General features: G+C 57.7%; 1 protein-coding gene across 4 annotated transcripts in view; it reads right to left on the minus strand.

Annotated features, from left to right (window-relative positions):
* Positions 1 to 1,732: 1,732 nt before the first annotated feature.
* Positions 1,733 to 17,869, minus strand: part of MGAT3 (beta-1,4-mannosyl-glycoprotein 4-beta-N-acetylglucosaminyltransferase) — a 31,999-nt gene continuing 15,862 nt past the window's right edge. For 3 of the 4 annotated variants that reach the window (XM_040490776.1, XM_040490779.1, XM_040490778.1), the window contains exon 2: positions 1,733 to 5,356. In XM_040490776.1, coding sequence (XP_040346710.1) covers positions 3,754 to 5,355 — 1,602 coding nt within the window. In that variant the 5' untranslated portion in view covers position 5,356 and the 3' untranslated portion in view covers positions 1,733 to 3,753. Of the gene's footprint in view, positions 5,357 to 8,261; positions 11,782 to 17,869 lie in introns of those variants that run through there. The other variant, XM_040490777.1, reaches the window with a different exon arrangement.

The raw sequence follows: 17,869 nt of genomic DNA on the forward strand, positions 1-17,869 counted from the left end.
AAGAAAGAAAGAAAGAAAGAAAGAAAGAAAGAAAGAAAGAAAGAAAGAAACAACCTGTAACAGGCAAAGAGGGTAAGAACACTGAAGCGGGAGGGTTTGTCCGGACGCCCTGAGGTCAGGACTGAGAACCGCTCTCCTTTGGGGGTAGACACCAGAACCTTCATCTGGCGCTCCGGTGAGGTACAGGTCCACCCTGGAGGGGTGGGGGTGGGGGTGGGGGTGGCGTGGCCAGTCCTGGACCTACCTCGTCTTTCCGCGCCCCTCCTTCCAGCTGGTTCCACCAGGTGGGGGTGGGGAAGGGGAGGATGCGCCCCTGGTTGTGCGTGGGTGCGTGCACGTGTGTGTGCATTCCTCGGTGCGGGGCTCGGCACGCCCCCCTCCTGCCCAGCGTCCGTCCGTCTGTGGGGAGGCTCACACCCCGTGGGCCCGGCGCTGGCGGCGAGGAAGTTTTTAGGAAGACCTGAGCCACCCCCTCGCACCCCTCCCTGACCCAGAGCACCCCCAAACTGGCCCCGCACGCGCACCTTTCAGACTTTGTAGCTGTTTTTATTATTAATATTATCTTTTCCTTTAAGCATCCCTTTAAGGGTGAAATGAAATCCAACCATTTACAGAGAAAATGATTTCAGAATGTACATATTGATTTTCCCTTACAAAAAAAATAATACTATTATCATTGGCGTCCTTAAATTATACATTTCCCAGGGCCTTGCCTTCTGCTTGGGGAAGTCCTGTATACCCTCCCCAACTGTCACCTTTGCCCCCAAAGCTCTCCCACACCTGCCCCTGGGAATGGACATGACCTGTGGGCCGGCTGAGCCTCCTGAGTCTAGAGGTCATAGGGCCAGTGGTTCCCAGGGAAAGACACCTGGTTATGGCGACAGGGCCAGCAGTGTGCCCGCCCTCACACATTCACAGTTTGGTTTCCTTTCATACTGGGGGAGTGGCCCGGGGCTCCCCTGCCCGCCCCCCACCCCCCACCCCCCAGAATTCCCAGTGTATGAATGTATGAATGTGAGTATATGTGAAACTCTTCAACCCCACACCTTGCCCCCCGCCCCTCCCTCCACTGATGGCTGCTGTCTCCACCCAATGGCCAGGTCTCCACTCGGCAGTGACCGCGAACAGAGTTCTGGGTCTGAGAGGGAAGGTGGGTCCTGGCAGATCTGAGCTCCTCCCCTCTTCCTTCCCCTGCCCTGGAGCTGGTGAACTGGAGGCCAGGGACCCCTGCCAGCCTGGGGAGGGGGCATGCCCATAGCAGCAGGAGGGTGCCAGGGGCGCAAGGTGAGGAAGCCCTCAGGAGGGAGGCCCTGGGCTGGGACTCAGGCACGATTCAGGAGCCCCCAGAGACTGCCTGTCCAGGGGGTAAGCAGAGGTGGCTGGGAAGGCAGGCCCCGGTCTGGGTTGGCCCAGAGCCACAGGGACATCCTGATTTCTTTTGCCACTTCTCAGATCCAAGAGGGACTAGGGGGACTGCTGTAACTCCAAGGGAGGGCTTCCCTCAGGGCACCCTAAAGACTTGCTTGGGGTGGGAGACTGGAGGCCATAGGGCCCTGCCACCTGATTCATGCCTGCCGGCCGGACGCTGCTCTGCGGCCAGCTCCCCAGACCACGCCCACGCCAGACAGTTCTCTGGACAGAGCTGAGGCAGAGGAGACCCCCTCCCCTCCTGGCCCGTCAGGAAACCCCAACAAGACCCCCAGAGACAGTCCTGGCTGGAGGCTGGGTGGGATGGGATGGAAGGATATGGTGGGGACCAAAACAGGCCGGGGAGGTAGTGAGCTCTCAGCTGTTCAGCCCTCGGGCCCGGAGGATTCTCATTCCTTGGACTGAAAGACAGACAGACAGACCCCGCATCCCCCTTTAGCCTTGCTTGCTAGGCTCCCCGAGGGCTTTGTGCCTCAGTCACTTTGGGGGAGCTGTGAGGGGCTGTGGCCACAGGCTCCAGGTCCCGGGGAAGGGGAGGCCTGGGCCCTGCCCCCACATCCATACAGAAGCATCTATTTACAGGGACACCCCAATACAGACACACACAAGTACACACCAAACATGCACACATGCCCATAAATACACACACGCACACACAAACATGTCCCGCTCCACAGGCAGGCTCTGCATCCTGGCATGGCTGGGTGAACATCTGTGGGGGCCTCAGGAGGGCGGTGTCTCACCCCTCCTTCAACTGCAGGCTCTCACTGCCCCCCCCCCCCCCCCCCCCCCAGCTCTGGACTGGCAGTGAATGGGGGCAGGAGCAGGTGCGTCTAAGAGCTCTGAACTTGAGAGGAGGATCCTAGGACTGTGTTAGTCATTCTGACGCTCTCTCCCCATGCCCCTCCCTCTGTGCCAAAGATGCTCCTGGTCTCCGTGCTCTCCTCCTTCCTTTACTAAGAGGACTCTCAAGCTGAGGCTGGGCATGTGGCTGAAGACTCCCTTTCCCAGCTTCCCTTGCAGCTGCTTGTGACCACGTGACTAAGACCCGGCCAGTGAGATGCGATCGGAAGTGACCGTGCCATGCTGGCTCATGCCCTTAACGGGAAAGGACATGTGCTTCTCTTGCCCTTCTCTGCTTCTCCCAGGCTGGGATGCACATGTGATGGTGGGAGCTGAAGCCACCGCTCTGTCCAGAACTGGAAGGTGTGTATGTGGGAAAAAGCAGAGCTGCCCTACTGGATCCGGACCATCTCCCTCTGGACAGTTAAGCTAGAAACAAGCTTGTCTTGCTTAAACCATTGTGTTTGGGGGCCTCTTAATGGCAGCAGCTTAGAATCTAACTGATACATCCCCTGCCCCCATGAGATAAACTGAGGGGAATGAGATGACATAACTGACCTCAAAGTCCTTCCTGGTCCCAGGCAGCCTGTGGGCCCTTCCTGGCTCTAGCCAGCCCCGAGCAGGGGCACAAGGGTGACTCTATCAGAGACGGTGGAGGGCTGGGGCTGTGGGTCCCAGTGGGAAGGGGTGATGGGGAACCTCTGCCTCCCCTAGGCCCCCTCCCAGGCCGGCTTGACGGTCCAGCCTCCGGCTCCCATCCCACCCCGAGAACTGGAGTCTTGGCCTTGCGAGGGCTGAGTGGGCAGCCCACGAGACGACAGTATAAAAAGAAAGACGGAATGTCAAGGCCAGGTTTGGAGCCAAAAGCAAGACTCCCCGGGCTTCGGCAGACTCCAGGCCCTACCCCACGGGTGCTATCCAGCGCAGGGGCGTCCTGCGGGCAGAGCTCCCTGCTCCCTCCGGCTCAGCCCTTCCGAGGACCCTGCGCTTCCTCCCAGCTGGATGCTCCTTTACGTCCCTCCCACCTTGCTGTCCCCTCTTCCTCCTGCACCCGAATGCACCCATTTACAGAGCCCCAGGACCTCCCGGCCTGCCCACCTTCCCGCTGCAGGTCCAAAGCCCCAGGAGGCCCAACGGCAGGTTTCTCCCCGGCCGGGCCGCAGCTCCCACATGGCTGGCCTGGGGAGCTTCTCCTGCGGGTCCCCTTCCCCGACCCTGCCCGCCCTCCCTGGCTACCCAGTAACCGTCATGCACTCTCCGTTGGCACCTCCTGGCCACAGCACTCTGGGTGGACGGAAGGGCTGGACTCCCCTCTCCCGACGAGGAAGGATGCTTTGTGAGCTCACAGGCCTGGCCCTGGGTTCCCAAGGGCTCGGTCCTCTCGGGAACCAGGCAGCCGGCAGAGGGAGGCAGGGAAACAGCGGGAGGGGCTGCCGCCCCCCCCCCCCCCCCCCCCCCCCCCCCTTTGAAGATCTCGCAGCCTTAGCCTTCGACCACATCCGATCTGCCCCTGGCGGGTGGCCTTCCCTCGGGCCCCCTGTTCCGCCGCCCACCTTCCGCTGTGCCCTTGGGCTCCCGGTAGGGGTTGTCCAGCAGGTAGCGGAACTGGGCGTAGTTGCTGAGCAGGTACTTAGGGGCGTACATGTGTTCGCTGGGGTCGGCCGGCGGGTACTCCTGCCGCGTGCCGTCGAACCAGCCGCCCGTGCGGATCAGGCTCCGGATGTAATTGAGGTCCCGCTTGTCCTCGTAGTCGCCCCAGCGGGGGAAGTCGCCGTTCTGGGCGGACACGAGCTTGAAGTAGATGCCCTCGGGCGTGAAGCACCAGGAGCAGTGCCAGCCGGCGAAGTGCAGGGGGCTGCCCAGCGACCACTGCACCAGGATGTGGCCGGTGCGGTTCTCGTACTGGCGGAAGTTGGGCATGGTGTAGTACTGGCGGCGGCGCAGGCGGATGCCGTCCAGCCCGTACACCGTCTGCAGCATGTCCACGGTGCAGCCCGACACCACCTCCAGGGTGCCCGGCTGCTTCCAGAAGAAGCCGTAGAGCGACTTGCGCATGTGGAAGGCGAAGGGCTCCGTCCAGCCGTCGTACAGCTTGAGGAAGAGCACGCCGTCGCGCGCGGGGATCTCGTCGGCGTCGTCGATGATGAAGACGTCGTCGGGCCGCAGGTTGCGCAGCCGCGACACGCCGTCCTGCGTCAGGAAGGTGCGCAGGTAGTCGTCGGCGATCCAGCCGTCCTGCCGCCCGCCAGGCGGGAAGTGGTCCAGGAAGACGTAGAGCACCTTGTGCCGGATGTACTCGAAGGTGCCGTTGGTCAGCATCTCGCGGAACTTGAGCGGCCGCGGCTCCCCGTACGCCGTGAAGTTGGACTCGCACACCACGAACGCGTCCACCACGTCGCCCAGCTCGTGGAAGCGCACGTCCAGCAGGTCGAACTCGTGGTTGACGTTGATGGCGTTGATGACCCGCCGCGGCACCTCCCGGGGCACCAGGCGCTCCTTGGTGGGCAGGTTGGAGTACTGCACCACGGTGGGCACGCCGCAGCTGGGCCCGTGCCAACCCGGGAGGCACACGCACTCCACCCACTTGCGCCGCGCGCCGCGGGGCCCCGGGCGCTCGCGGGTGCTCAGCAGGTGCCGCGCGGGGCCCCGGGCCGAGGAGCCGTCGGCGCCCTCGGCCTTCTCGTCGGGCCGCCCCGAGGGGGGCTTCTCCAGTATCTTGGTGCCCGGTTTGAAGCAGACGCCGCCGGCCTTGGTGCGGACGAAATACTCGGTGGTGTCCTCGGGCAGCACGAAGTCCACCCGGTGGAGCTCCTCGGTGGCCTTGCTCGGCGACAGGGGCTGGAGCAGGGGCGAGTGGGAATAGAGCGGCGTTCGCAGCAGGTCGGGGCTACCCGGCTCCGGGCTGGCCTGGGGCGTGACGGGGGCATTGTTCCAGAAGAAGCTGGACACGAGGTTCGGGCTGAGGGAGGCCAGTTCCCGGGGGAAGGTGACATAGGACAGGGTCTTAAAGAAGTGCAGGAAGGAGATGAGGCACAGGCCGGCCATACAGAACATGAGAAAGAGCTTGTAGCGTCTCATCTTCATTCTGCAGTAAAGAGGGAGACAGCAGACGGGTCAGGGGGTCTGCAGACCCGGGTGACCAGAGCCCGAGGCCCCTCTCCTAAGGAAGGGAGCCTGAGGAAGCCTTTGCCGCCACCGTGTCTGTGAACGTCCTGGCCAGTGCCGGGCGCCCTTGCATGAGGTCACTTCCTGTCCCCCAGAAGTCTAGCCTGGGAATCCCACTCGCTGTCCCAAGTACCCCTGGAAGCCCCCCAGCCCCACCCCGTCAAGGAAATTCCCCTCCTGGCTCAGGACCTCCTCCCTGTTGGCTCAGCCCTGCCCCCCCAGAGACTGCCAGGTCAAACACCCCCCTCCTCCCCTGCAGTCTGATCTTCTACCCCGCCTGCCCACCCTGACCCGACCAGCTGCACCGCTAGGCTTTGCTCCAGCAGCAACAACACCCGGCAGGGCTGAACTTGCCCCGGGGGGCTCCCAGGCCCCAAGGGAGGGAGTGCGGCCTCCGACTTGCCCCCCACCCCGCCCTGCCCCGGAACCGCCCAGGGTGCTGTTCTTTTTTCCGTTGGTGTGGATATGTTGACACATCTAGTTCCTTTTCACTGAAAAATATTCACAGGCCTCAAGGAAACACATTGAACTCTAACACACTTAAGAGTAAGTACAGGTGCCCGTTTCACTCCCCCCTCTCCAGACCGGTCTCCCCACACAGCTTGACCTGTCTGACGTGTGTTGCTGGGTTTTATAGGCAGCACTTCTGTTCTTGGTTTCCTATTGTTCGTAAATAGAATCATACTGGACACTAAGCGCACTCGAGTTGTTTTCCCCAATCAACGACAGATGAAACAGACTTTCGTATCAGTAGTAATAAATCTGCCATTTCCTTTTAAACCCCACATAATATTCCACGGTTATTTTGAATGAATCACTGTCTATTCATGAGTGAGTCATGACTAGAACCATTCTCTATTCATTTATGCAGTGTGATTTATCGATCCGTTTGCATTTATTTATTTATTTATTTATTTATTTATTTTGGAGAGAGAGAGAGAGAGAGCGCCAGCAGGGAAGAGGGGCAGAGGGGCAGAAAGAAAGAAAGAGAATCTTAAGCAAGCTCCTCCTTCAGTCGGGGCTCGATCCCATGACCCTGGGATCGTGACCTGGGCCTAAATCAAGAGTGGGACGGTCAACGGACTGGGCCACCCGGGTGCCCCAATTTTATCAATTAGTTGATGGCTGTGGAACGGACAGCCTTGTATACTGTCTTTTACAGTTTAAGTAAATGTTCCAGACACTCCTCACTCGGTCTCCCCTAGGGCTAATGTCTTATATATCACCATGGTACATTTGTCATAACTAAAAAATGGAAATGGCCACATTACTATTAACTAAAGTCCACACTTTATTCAGATGTGCTACTTATCTCGTGAATGAGCCTGTGTAGTGAGACGGCACTTCTGACTGTAAGCGTCCAGCTCACTTTGTCCCGGGGCCCAGGGAGGCGGGCAGGCAGGCTGGAGGCTACACCCATTTGGCGGAGTAGGACCAACGACTTGGTTGGATGACCTACGGGGTCGCTGGAGGGGCTAGGACAGAAACTGGGCTTTGGCATCTGGTGTTTTCACTTCCCCTTCCGTAGATCCCTATGAGTGAGACACTGCCCTTCCACCTAGAACATTCTTTCCCTGAAAATGTTCCTTTCTGTGGCTTCTCTTCCCTTCTCCGGGTCATTTGGGCGCCTTCCTGCCATACTCTGCCCTCCACTTCCTAACTCTGAAGACAGCAGGGTAGAAAGAGGCACACTTGTCTTCCAACTTCTGTGACCTCAAGAACAGCTCACCATCCTAAACATCAGTTTCTACACCTGTGAAATGGGTACAGTGTTCCCGGTGGGCAGCAGGTGCTCAATAAACTTCCATGCTTTCAATGCTGGAAGATTCCAACGTTAATTTTCTCTAAGCTGCGTGGTCATAACGCACAGAATCATGACACGTTTGACCTAGAAAACATTTTAAGAGTCACCTCCTTCAATCCTTTAATTCTATAGAGGAGGAAACCAGGACCTAGGGGGCTTCAGGGACCTGCCTGAGGTGACAAAGCAGGGGCAGGAACCCGGGTGGCTTGACTCCCGTGCTACACCCCCTTCCCGGCCTCACCTTGGCGAGGAGTCCTGAGCAAGCTAGTGAGAACAGTGGGGTCGCCAATCCCACTGGCCAGGGTACTTGTGCTGTCGGGTCCAAGGGGACCCACCTCCTCTAGTTTGAATGCCTGGGAGCTCCTGGAGCCTGCCCAAGGGTGGCCTGCACAGCTGACTGCAGACAGGCAGGACAATCGGGGGAGGGGGCCTGACCTCTGCAAAGTGTCAGCTTGCCCTAGGGCCAGGGTGGGAGGGGCCGGTCTCCACTGGCTTTTGGGAAGAGAGGAGGGAGGGGCTGCCCCTTGGCAACCTTCTGAAGCAGGTCGTCTTGGCTCCTCTCTCTATCCAGCCCTACTCTGGCAAAGTGAGACCAGGTAGACCAGGCCAGCAGGGTGGGTGCAGGGGCAGGGGGTAAGGCCCGATACAGGCGGGTAGATAGGAGTTCTTGCTGTGGCGGACACCGGGCAGAAGGCAACACTGAAGACTGATGTCAGCACAGCGGAAGCCTCCACGGTGACCCGGCAGAGGGCTTTGAGGACCTACTCGGGCAGCCCTGATCCTTCCGGCAGGCTATTTCCACCCCCGCCTTGGAACCTGCCTCCGTGGAGCACACCCCGATCCTGGCCCCCGCTGGGCTGAGCTGGCCCATGAGCCGTGGAGGGCACGGTCAGGCTGCCACTCAGACTAATTCCTGTAGCCGAGGTCACACTGACCCAGCTGCCCCTCGGTTCCCGGGCCAGGCTGGCTTTCAGGATCTCGTTACGCCTGGCCAGACGTGCACTGCGGAAGACAGACTCACCTGTGCCTGGGATCCCCCTTTCAAGGGGGCTTTCAGCGGGCAGCCCCCTGATGAGGCCCGGGCCTGGCTTGCTGCTGGGCATGAAGGAGCCGAGTGGGGCTGCCGTGTGGCTCCAGCGGCTGAGGAGACTCTCAGGTGGTCGGCCTGGAGCAAGTCAGTGCCTCACAGACCAGACTTCCTGCGGGCGCCTTCCCTTCTGGCTTCACTCTTACTCTTCTTGTCCTGATCCCTTCTTATCTTATCTTCATGTATTTTGATAAGTGCTCCAAATACATTTTTTTTTTTTTGACTGAGTGGCATATAAATAGGAAACTGAATAAATAAAGCATCGGCACCTGTGGTCTCCTGTCTCATCCACCCTGGGAGGCTACTGTAACCACCCATTTCACAGATGGGGAAACAGACTCGGAAAGGTGACGAGACTTTTCCCAAAGGACATTAAGCAGGTGGCGACGTCAGGACCCGCACCCACTTCCGCTCTCATGCCAGCACCTCTCTCCCTCCTTACAGCTAAGGCTAGATCCCTCCAGGTGGCCCAGCTGTGAGCGAAATCCATAGAACCAAACTAGGCCCCAGCTGACAGCATTTCTACCTCTGTCCGAACGCCTCCTCGAGAAACACCCAGCGGTAACAAGCCGATGGTCACTGACGCTTACAAGCCAGCGATTGTCCCGAGCACATTACACACTTGACCTCACTGGATCCTCTCAACAGGAAGCAGGTGCTATGTGATTGCCACCCCCATTTTACAGATGAAGAGACTGGGGAGAGAGAGATGATATAATTTGCCCACCGTCACACAATTAGGGAGGGTCAGGCTCTGTGGGATCAGCTATGGTAAACCTGTCCTGAGCCCCCCTCCATCTGCCACACTCAACCCAAGTAGGGTGACACTCATGAAGAGTCTACTGGTGACCAGGGAGGACAACCCAGTGGATGGAACAGGCACCGTCGCAACTGACCCACACGCTACCCCACGGGCTGCTCACCCAACCCATATCTTCCATTCATTCAGCAACTGCTTATCAAGAGCCCGCTATGTCCCAGGCACTGTGCAAGGCCCTGGGAACACAGGGGACAAGGCAGACGAGGACCCCCACCTCCACGCAGCACACATGGGGGTGAGTTAGGCAAGGGACTGCAATAAACTAGAAATCAACGAGTCAGGTAATAACTTTAGCAAGAGTAGTGCTCCGGAGAAAAAGCAGGGTAAAGGATTAGGAGGTCACATGGCTTCACTGACAAACGGGGGCCAGGGCAGTCTTCACTGAGAATTGGAGACTTAAGAGAAAGACTTGAAGATGACAAGAGAGCAGGGGATGAAGGTTCTGGGCAGAAGGAACAGCCGGCGCTCAGGAGGGAGGGATGCGCCCAGATCACACACAGCCTGGGGCCACAGCAGGAAATGTCGCTTTCACGAAAGGATTCTGATCAGAGGAGGAACATGACCCGACTTGGGTCTGAGGAGGCTCACTCGGGCTGCTCTTTTGAGAACACACTATTGCCTGAAGAATGGAGCGGGGAGAACAATGAAGAGGCCCCAGCACTGTCCAGGCAAGACAAGAGTGGCTTTCACCAGGGTGGGGGAGAGGGCTGCAGAAAGTGCTCAGATTCTGCTGGATTTGCCAAAGACCTGGATGTGAAGTGTGAGCAAGGGGTCAGGACCTAGAAGGATGGGGTAGTCTTTGACTCGGGTGGGGGCCACCCCTCAACAGCCTTCATGGAGATGGTAAACGGCAGAGCTGGGCTTTGAGACGGGCTGTCTCTGCAGGGTCCTCGCTCTAACCCTCACCACGGCATCCTGCCCAGCAGATGCAAACATGGAGGCTGAGTGAGGGGCGTGGCCAGTCACACAGCTGGCTAATGGCAGAGTCTGGCTGTTGACCTTGGTCTCTGGACCCAAATCTCATGTCCTTTCCATAGTATGCTTGGTCTAGAAGCTTCACAGTTTGGATGGGAGTGGAGGTGAGCAATACTTTGGATCTGGGAGTAGGAGCTGGGCTGGGGGGCACTGTCCAGCCCACCGCTCTCCAACCTCTACTCCTGCCTCCTGGCATGTTTGAGTGCCTCTAAGAACTCAGGACTCCAAGAGGGGTGTGGTGGTCAGGACCTGTCTGGAGAAACAAGTTTAACTGAGGAAGGACTTGGGGTCTCTAATGGGCTCGCCCATGGCCCTCCAAGGCCCTGGGCACGCAGCTCCCTGAGGACAAAACCCCTGTCTGAGTCCCTCCTCCTACAGAGAATGACCTTAGGCAACTCAGAGGCCACAACTTAGGCCTTTACTCATCTCAGTGAAATTCACCCAATACTTCTCAGGTGCTTGCTGTGTGTCAGGGCTGGCCTCCCTTGAAACCAAGTGCCTCCTGTCCCAGGTCACAACCTGGAGGAACCATCCCGAGCTCTCCCAACCCTCTTCCCGACTCCCTGCATCAGCCTCTGGGCTCATAAAGCCACTGTGAACCCGAGCCCCAACTCCCTGATCTACGAAATGGATAGAAGCATTCCTGTCCTGCCCACTTTTCTGTGTGTTTGCGGCTTAAGCAACAGAAATTTATTTTCAGTTCTTGAGGCCAGAAGTCTGAGACCAAAGTGTCCTCAGACTTGATTCCTTCTGAAGAGGGAGAATCTGCTTCATGCCTCTCCTCTAGCGTCTGGTGGTTTTGCTGGTCACCTCTGGCATCCTTAGCTTGTAGAAGCAGCACCCCATCTCTGCCTTCACCGTCCCATGGTATCCTCCCTATGTGCACGTCTATGTGCACAAATTTCTCCTATCAGGACACTAGTCATATTGGATTAGGGGCCCACTCCGCTCTAATATGACCTCATCTTAATTTGACTAATTACAGCTGTACTGAACCCATTTCTGTCCCGCCCACTTCAAATGAGACACCAAATCGGGGAGACCAATCCATAGCCCTGTCCTGTTCGCAACGCTCACCACGCTGGGCTCACCTCCCCTGACATCTGTCTCCCCAGCGGGACTACCAGCTCCCTGGGGCAGGGAGCTGTACAAAAAGCTCAAACAAAAAGCACCCTGCACTGAGGTCTCCTCAGTGTGTTCACCATCACTTCCGTGCACACAGACTCTGGAACCAGACTGCCTGGTCCAAATCCTGGCTCTGCCATCTCCTATCTGTGCAGCCTTGGGCAAGTTCACAACTTTCCTCCTTTTTCATCTGTAAAGTGAGGGTTCAGTAATACTCCATGTAAAGCACTTGGCACACAGTGAGTGCTAAATAAACTTTAACTCTTCTTACTCTCATTGCTACGCCCCAGCCTGGCAGAGAGCAGAGAGAACCTTCGGGTAAGGGCATGGCTGGAGCAAAGGCTTGGAGGTGAGCCTCTGGCAAAGCCTGGGCCCTGGCGGGTGCTGTCTTGTCCCAGAGGGGAACCGAGCAGAGCAGGGGCTCAGTAAGTGAAGCCTAGGCTGAACCTGAGCCTGACAGTGGAGGGGCTGAGAAGCAGCTCCCCACTTCCCGGGATGCTGGAGAAAGGAGGAAGAAAGAACTTCTGTCAGGCTCTCTAGGAGCTTCCCCAGGCCGCCCCCCACCCCCAACCCCATACACACGTACTCCATGAGTTGTACCCAGCCCCAGGAGCCTGGGTCTCCTGCATGAAGTTGGTAGGGGATGGGCTGGATGCTTCCTGGTAGCCAGATAATCAGGGACAGGGGAGGCTAAGGCTGATCTTGACCCAGGACGGTGACAGGATCAGCCCAACCTGGGCCTCCTCTTCTTGTGCTGACTTGTGGCTGTAGCCATGCCCCAGAAGGCACCCCTGGGTAGGTTTTCTTCTTTCCCTCCCTCTTCCCACGTCTTCCTTCTCCTCCTTGTGCCCTCTTTCTTTGGGCTCTGCTTAGAAGGTTGATTGGGTGAGGGAGGGAATCAGATGCACTCAAACCCCACAACCCAGCAATGACTTCAGGGTCAGGGCTCAGGCTGAGGCCAGTGGGGGCTCTTGGCCAGAGAGAAGACAGGTGCTCCCTGGAGACCACAAGCTACATCTGTGGGCCTTACCAGGCTGGCGGCAGCCTCCTGGGTGCAGACACACCCTGACAACTGTCATCGGGTGATGAGAGGTTCCCATGGAGCTCTCCGTGGTCCTGAGCTTGCCTGCGCTGACCAGGGTCCTAGCTCAGCCCTGGGAATGCCCTCTGCCAGCCTCTCACTGGCCCCTGCCAGCCTCCTCTGTGGTTCAGTGGCTCATGTCCTAATGGTCACTTGCCTTGCCCACCATCCTCTGACCCCCTTCCCTGCCTGCCTCATGACACCTGATCCCTGGTGTCCTCAGTTCTGGAACAGCCATGGGGCACTCAACTCCTACAACTGGAAGAAGGGACCAGCTGCACTCTATGTCCAGCAGCAGAGAGATCTGACACCTAGTAGGTGTTCGGGACGCTCTGGGAAATGTCCACTGGGGAAACCTTGGAGGTTCCACAGCCCACCCTGTCTCCACTCTTGGGCAGGAACTGGCCCATCTAAAACCCCCGGCCTGGGAGCACCTTTGAATGCAACCTCACGGCCTCTCCAGGAATTGGTCCATCTGCTTGAAAGGGCATCTTGATTTTGCGCTGAAGTCTGCCTCCCTGTGCTCACCTCTACCCTACATTCTAGTCCTACCCCATGTGACCCAAGGGCTCCGCCCATCTCCATGGGGGAGGCAGGAGGTGTATCTTGGCATCAAACTGCCTAAGACACAGAGTAGGCACGGCGGTTGTGATGTCAGATCTGAGCACTGCCTATGATTTTGACAAGTTATCTTACCTCTCCCTGCCTCAGTTCCCCTTCCCTGTAAAACGGAGGTGTAATACTCCCTACCTCATAAGGTTGTTTTGAGAATCAAATGAGTTAATCCATGCAAAGGACTAGTAACTGTGCCTAAGCATACAGTTAGTGCTCAGTGAGCAGTGGCCTCCATTGTTACTGGAAGTCAGAAAGATTTCATTTGAATCCCAAAGCTGTAATTTCCTGTGTGCTCTTAAGCAAGTTACTTAGCTTCTCTGAGCCTCAGTCTTAGATGAAGAAGGAAGCTATCCTCTCCCATGCAGTCCTGTGGGAGAGCTGGATGAGCCATGGTGTCCAAGCATCCTGCAAGGAGCCTAGCAACTGGTAGATGCTCTAAAAATGCCTGTCTCTTTTCTTCAGTTTGGCTTTCCTGCCAGACAACCAAATGTAGATGATACAACTGAACATGCCAGGCCTTGCTCCTGGCCAGCTTTGTTAAAGGACTGGGCCAATTGGAAGGCTGCTTACTACTGACTGGCACCCAACACCCTACAAGGCATTCTCAGTGACTCATCTGGCTTTCAGAACCCAGGGAATGTGGAGCCCACAGAGGTCCAGACTCCTCTCCCAGGGTCGGAAGGGTCCCGGTGTAAGAATATTGGCCACACCCTCACCCGAGGCCCATGCCAAGTGCCCATCTGGCCTCTGCTTGTCCAATTCTTAGCACCACCCATTCCAAGCACGTTGGGCTGCTAGAAATCTTCCTTCTGTTGACCTAAATCAGCTTCCCTGGAGCTGCTGCTCCTGCTTCCGGGTCCTTCCTTGGGGTTAAGCAGAGCAAGTCAGCGCCGCAGGGATCAGAAGACTCCGGGACTAAATAAGGGTCCTTCCGATATGAGGTTCCATGATCCTACATAGGGAGACGGGCAGAGGAGGCAGCTACGGAGTACCACAACTTCCGGAGTCCTGGCAAGATGTGAGAAACGGCTGACGCTGTATCTATTTCTTTACCCCTCATTTTATCCATTTCTTCGGCTCATGTCCATCAGGCAAAGCTCCATAAGGATCAAGCCGACACGCGAGGGTCACCCTACAGCCAGCACATCATCCAGGCCACTGGTGAGCATTTACCAAGAACTTGCAGTGTGCCGGGCACTGCCTCCGCAATGGCTGGAGAAATTGGGGCCCGATTCCTGGGGCCAACCCTGGAGGAAGGTACGTGAGTCTCCAATTTATAAATGAGGAAATGGATGCTTCAGGAGGTTAAGCTACTCGCTCCGGTACACAAGGCTGGTGGGAATGAAGCAGATGGAAACCAAGATTCCCCAAGCCTCCTGCACCTGCTGACAGGCAGACCTGGGACCCAGTGGGGCTGCAGATTTGGGGATTCTGCCCCAGGCTAAACACAAATGGCTTGGCTGAGGGAGGGTCTGGTGTATCATGACGCCCAGTCCCCAGGACTTCTACTCCCCGGTCTCTCCAGAGAGAAGTCAGCTTAAAGGGCCAGCCCTGGCCAAGGACCCCATCTGCCCAGCAACTAGAAAGTCCTGGCAAACCTTGTTCACCATGGGGCCGGTGGGAGAGCTGCTGCTCCTATCCACAGATAAGGAAACCAAGGCCCGAAGGAGATGCACAGCTACAATGGGAGCCAGTTCTTGATCAGCCAGATGGGGCACCCAGGCCACTCCCCTGGGCACAAAGATCCGGGCCCTACTCTTTCTGCTGGTACAGCTCCAGGGCAGGGGCCCGGCTGAAGGCTCAGCCAATGCCCATGCCCAGGAGCTCTTTCCGTGATGAACCCTACCCCTCCCCATACTCCACAATGAGCCAGCGTGCCCTGGGCCTCTCTCCTTCCTCCAAACCCCTCCCCTCCAGAACTCCGCCTGGTCCCAGCCCCCTGCCAGCTGCTGGAGAACTTTCCCACGGTGTGGTTAGCATGTGCCTGAGAAAGTTAGTTCCCAAAGCTGGGACCTGCCCTCAGCGACCTGGGGCCTCCTCTTTCCCCACTGGTCATTGGCCCACCGAGGATATCAGTGTCTGCTCCCCAGAGGCCCATGGGTAGTGAAGATATAGAACATTTCCACCATCCCGGAATGTTCTATCGGACAGCACCGAGGCTAAACAGATCAGTCATCCTCAGGCATCAGCCAATGGGGTGGCTTTGCTCAGAAGTCTGCAGTGGTTCCCAGTGCCCAGCACTGAGGCTCATGGCTGTTGTGACCCCTGCCTCTTGAGATCTGCCCCTACCTTCCCTCATTCATGTTAACATGGTGGTCACCACTTATCACGTGCTTAAATAATGTGCCAGCTGTCAGCTGGGGGTTTTACACATACTTGACCCTCCCAGCCATCATGGGGGTAGGACTTATTATCCCCGCTTTACCCAGGAAGAAACTGGAGCTCAGAGGGCAAAGCCACCTGCAGAACATTCCTCTGCCCACCTGTACACATCCACTGCTCTGTAGGGCCTGAGAGCCACACAGCCTCCACTTACAGTGGGGGGGGGGGGGGGGGGGGGAGATGTTGGCCTCATCCCCAGGCCACTGAAGGCTCTGAGTGGGGCAACTCCCTAAGCCTGTGCCTGAGGGTGGCCCATGTCAGCTTCCAGAGCCATCCAAGAGCACACTCTGCGCTGTCCAACACACCTGCCATTAGCCCCATGTGGCTGCCGAGCACTTGAAATTGACTGGGAGACTGAGGAGCTAATTTACAACGTAACTTAATTTGAATTTTAGTTTAATAGCCGCATGTGCTAACAGCTACTGCATTGGAGCCCACAGGTTTGGACTAGACTGGGGAGAACAGGGCAGGGAGATGGGATGACAGCACCAGCCCTGTGGGAATGGGGGGGCTGGCCACGGGAAGGGGCAGTGTGATCGGAGAAGAGGATGCTCATCGGGACAGCTACGGTGCAGGAGGCGAGGACGCAGCCTGTGGCCTCCGGCCTGGGACACAGGACCAGGGTGGGGAGGGGCAGCGAGCTGCCGTGACAAAGTGACAGAGGGAGTGAGCAGCAGGAGGGTCACGGCCTCACGGGCAAGAGGTGGGCTGGAGGCAGGACCTGGGGAAAGTCTGGGAAGGAGGAAAGGGAGGAAGAGAGCCACAGTGCCTGGGGGTGGAGGGATGGGCGGGAGGGGGCTGGGTCTCATTCTGCTGAGGCGGCTGGAGGCACTGCGACGGAGCTGCGGTGTTCAGGTCACAAGGCTGCGGTGAAGATTTCACTTTATTTTTTTAAGCTTATTTATTGTGAGAGAGAGAGACAGAGACAGAGAGAGCCTGCGTATGTGAGTGGGGGAGGGGCAGAGAGCGAGAATCCCGAGCAAGCTCCATGCTGTCCGTGCAGAGCCTGACGTGGGGCTCGAACACACGAACTGATCATGACCTGGGCCAAAATCAAGAGTGGGACGCTTAAATGACTGCACCACCCAGGCGCCCCAGGATTTCAAATACAAGTGCCTGCAGCACTGCCTGTAAGAGAGACCACCAGGTAGGTGCTTGTGAAACAACATCTGGTGAGGGGCATGTGTTGAATGTCACAGGAGGGAGACTGAGGCATCTGTCTCTGGGAAGCAGACTCTTGGTGGGTGGCTTTGGGGAGGAGAAGATGGGAATAGACACAGACATACACAAACATCGCACGTAAAGGGCTATGTGGGCACTGAGAACAGGTGTTCCTAAATCAGGTTCCATGGAACCTCACGGGGTCCTCCTGGGACCAGAGAATGAGGTGGGGGGGGGGAGAGGAGAGAGGTAACAAAGCCAGGGACAAACCCCCCCCCAAAAAAAAACCATCAAAAAGATGCTCTCTCAACTTCTCAATTTCATACATTGGCGTTCCTTGTAAGATTTTGTTTGCAGAAAACTTTTCTACACCAAAAACCGGTCTGAAAACCCCAGCCAGGCAGAGAAGGAACCGTGTGAACCTCAAAGGGCAGAGCACTGATGAATGCCCACCCACGGTGGTGGTGGGCATGCATTTCAGAAGCCCCCCTCCCCGCCCCTGCCCCGGGGGGCTCTGATGGCCTCACACACACAGCCTGGAAAGGAAAGTCACCAATTGGGCCTGGAGGAACAGCCATCCCAGGAGTGGGGAGTGGTTTTGCCCGAGTCCCCTTAGTGGTCCAGGGAGGGAAGGTGGTCGGGTCCCAGCAGGAGTGCAGGCACTGTCGGGCCGGGGTAGGAGGAGCAGGTGGCGGCCACCCAAGTATGACCGCCAGCCACTGTGCCAGGGGCCATGTCTCCGCCAACCCCTGCTTCTGCCCCGTCACAGCAAACCTCAGCAGTGTTCGGTCTTGTCCCCTGCCCTGTTCATTCCATTCCCACACTGTGCGCGCTCCAAGTCAGGCTGACCCTGTGTTCCCAGCGCCCAGCACGGGGCCCGGCCCAGACATTCAGTGGATGTTTGGGACAAGCCAGAGGGGTGAGCACTAAGGTAGAACAGGGATCTGGCTGTGTCCCCGTCAGCAGGGCCACATCCAGTCACGGGCTTGCCCGGTGAAGAATCAGGGGGCATAGCTACCCTGGTGGGGGCTAGGCCGGGGTGGAGGGAAGGCGCCCAGGGGCCGGGAGGACCACAGTCAGTCACGGCGCTTCTGTCCTTCCCTAGGGTCGGTGGAGACAGCAGATTGGTCCTGGCTTTTGGAGTTGGGGTTGCAGCGGGGCTTGGGATACACACATGAAGTCCCGCCCCTAGAGCTCAGTCCGGTGGCGGGACAGAGGATGAATGACGAAAACGAACGACAGATGCCAGGTGTCAGGGGGGACCTCCTGAAGACAGGACGTTTCAGCTGAGACCCAAGAAGGAGCCACCTCACAGAATGGGAACAGAATGTCAGGCAGAAGGCTGACAAAGGCCCGTGGGTTGAAAACTCCCAATGCAGTGAC

The sequence above is a fragment of the Herpailurus yagouaroundi genome, unplaced genomic scaffold, assembly GCF_014898765.1.
Source record: "Herpailurus yagouaroundi ecotype Mexico unplaced genomic scaffold, PumYag 182, whole genome shotgun sequence".
In the NCBI taxonomy this organism is placed as follows: domain Eukaryota; kingdom Metazoa; phylum Chordata; class Mammalia; order Carnivora; family Felidae; genus Herpailurus; species Herpailurus yagouaroundi.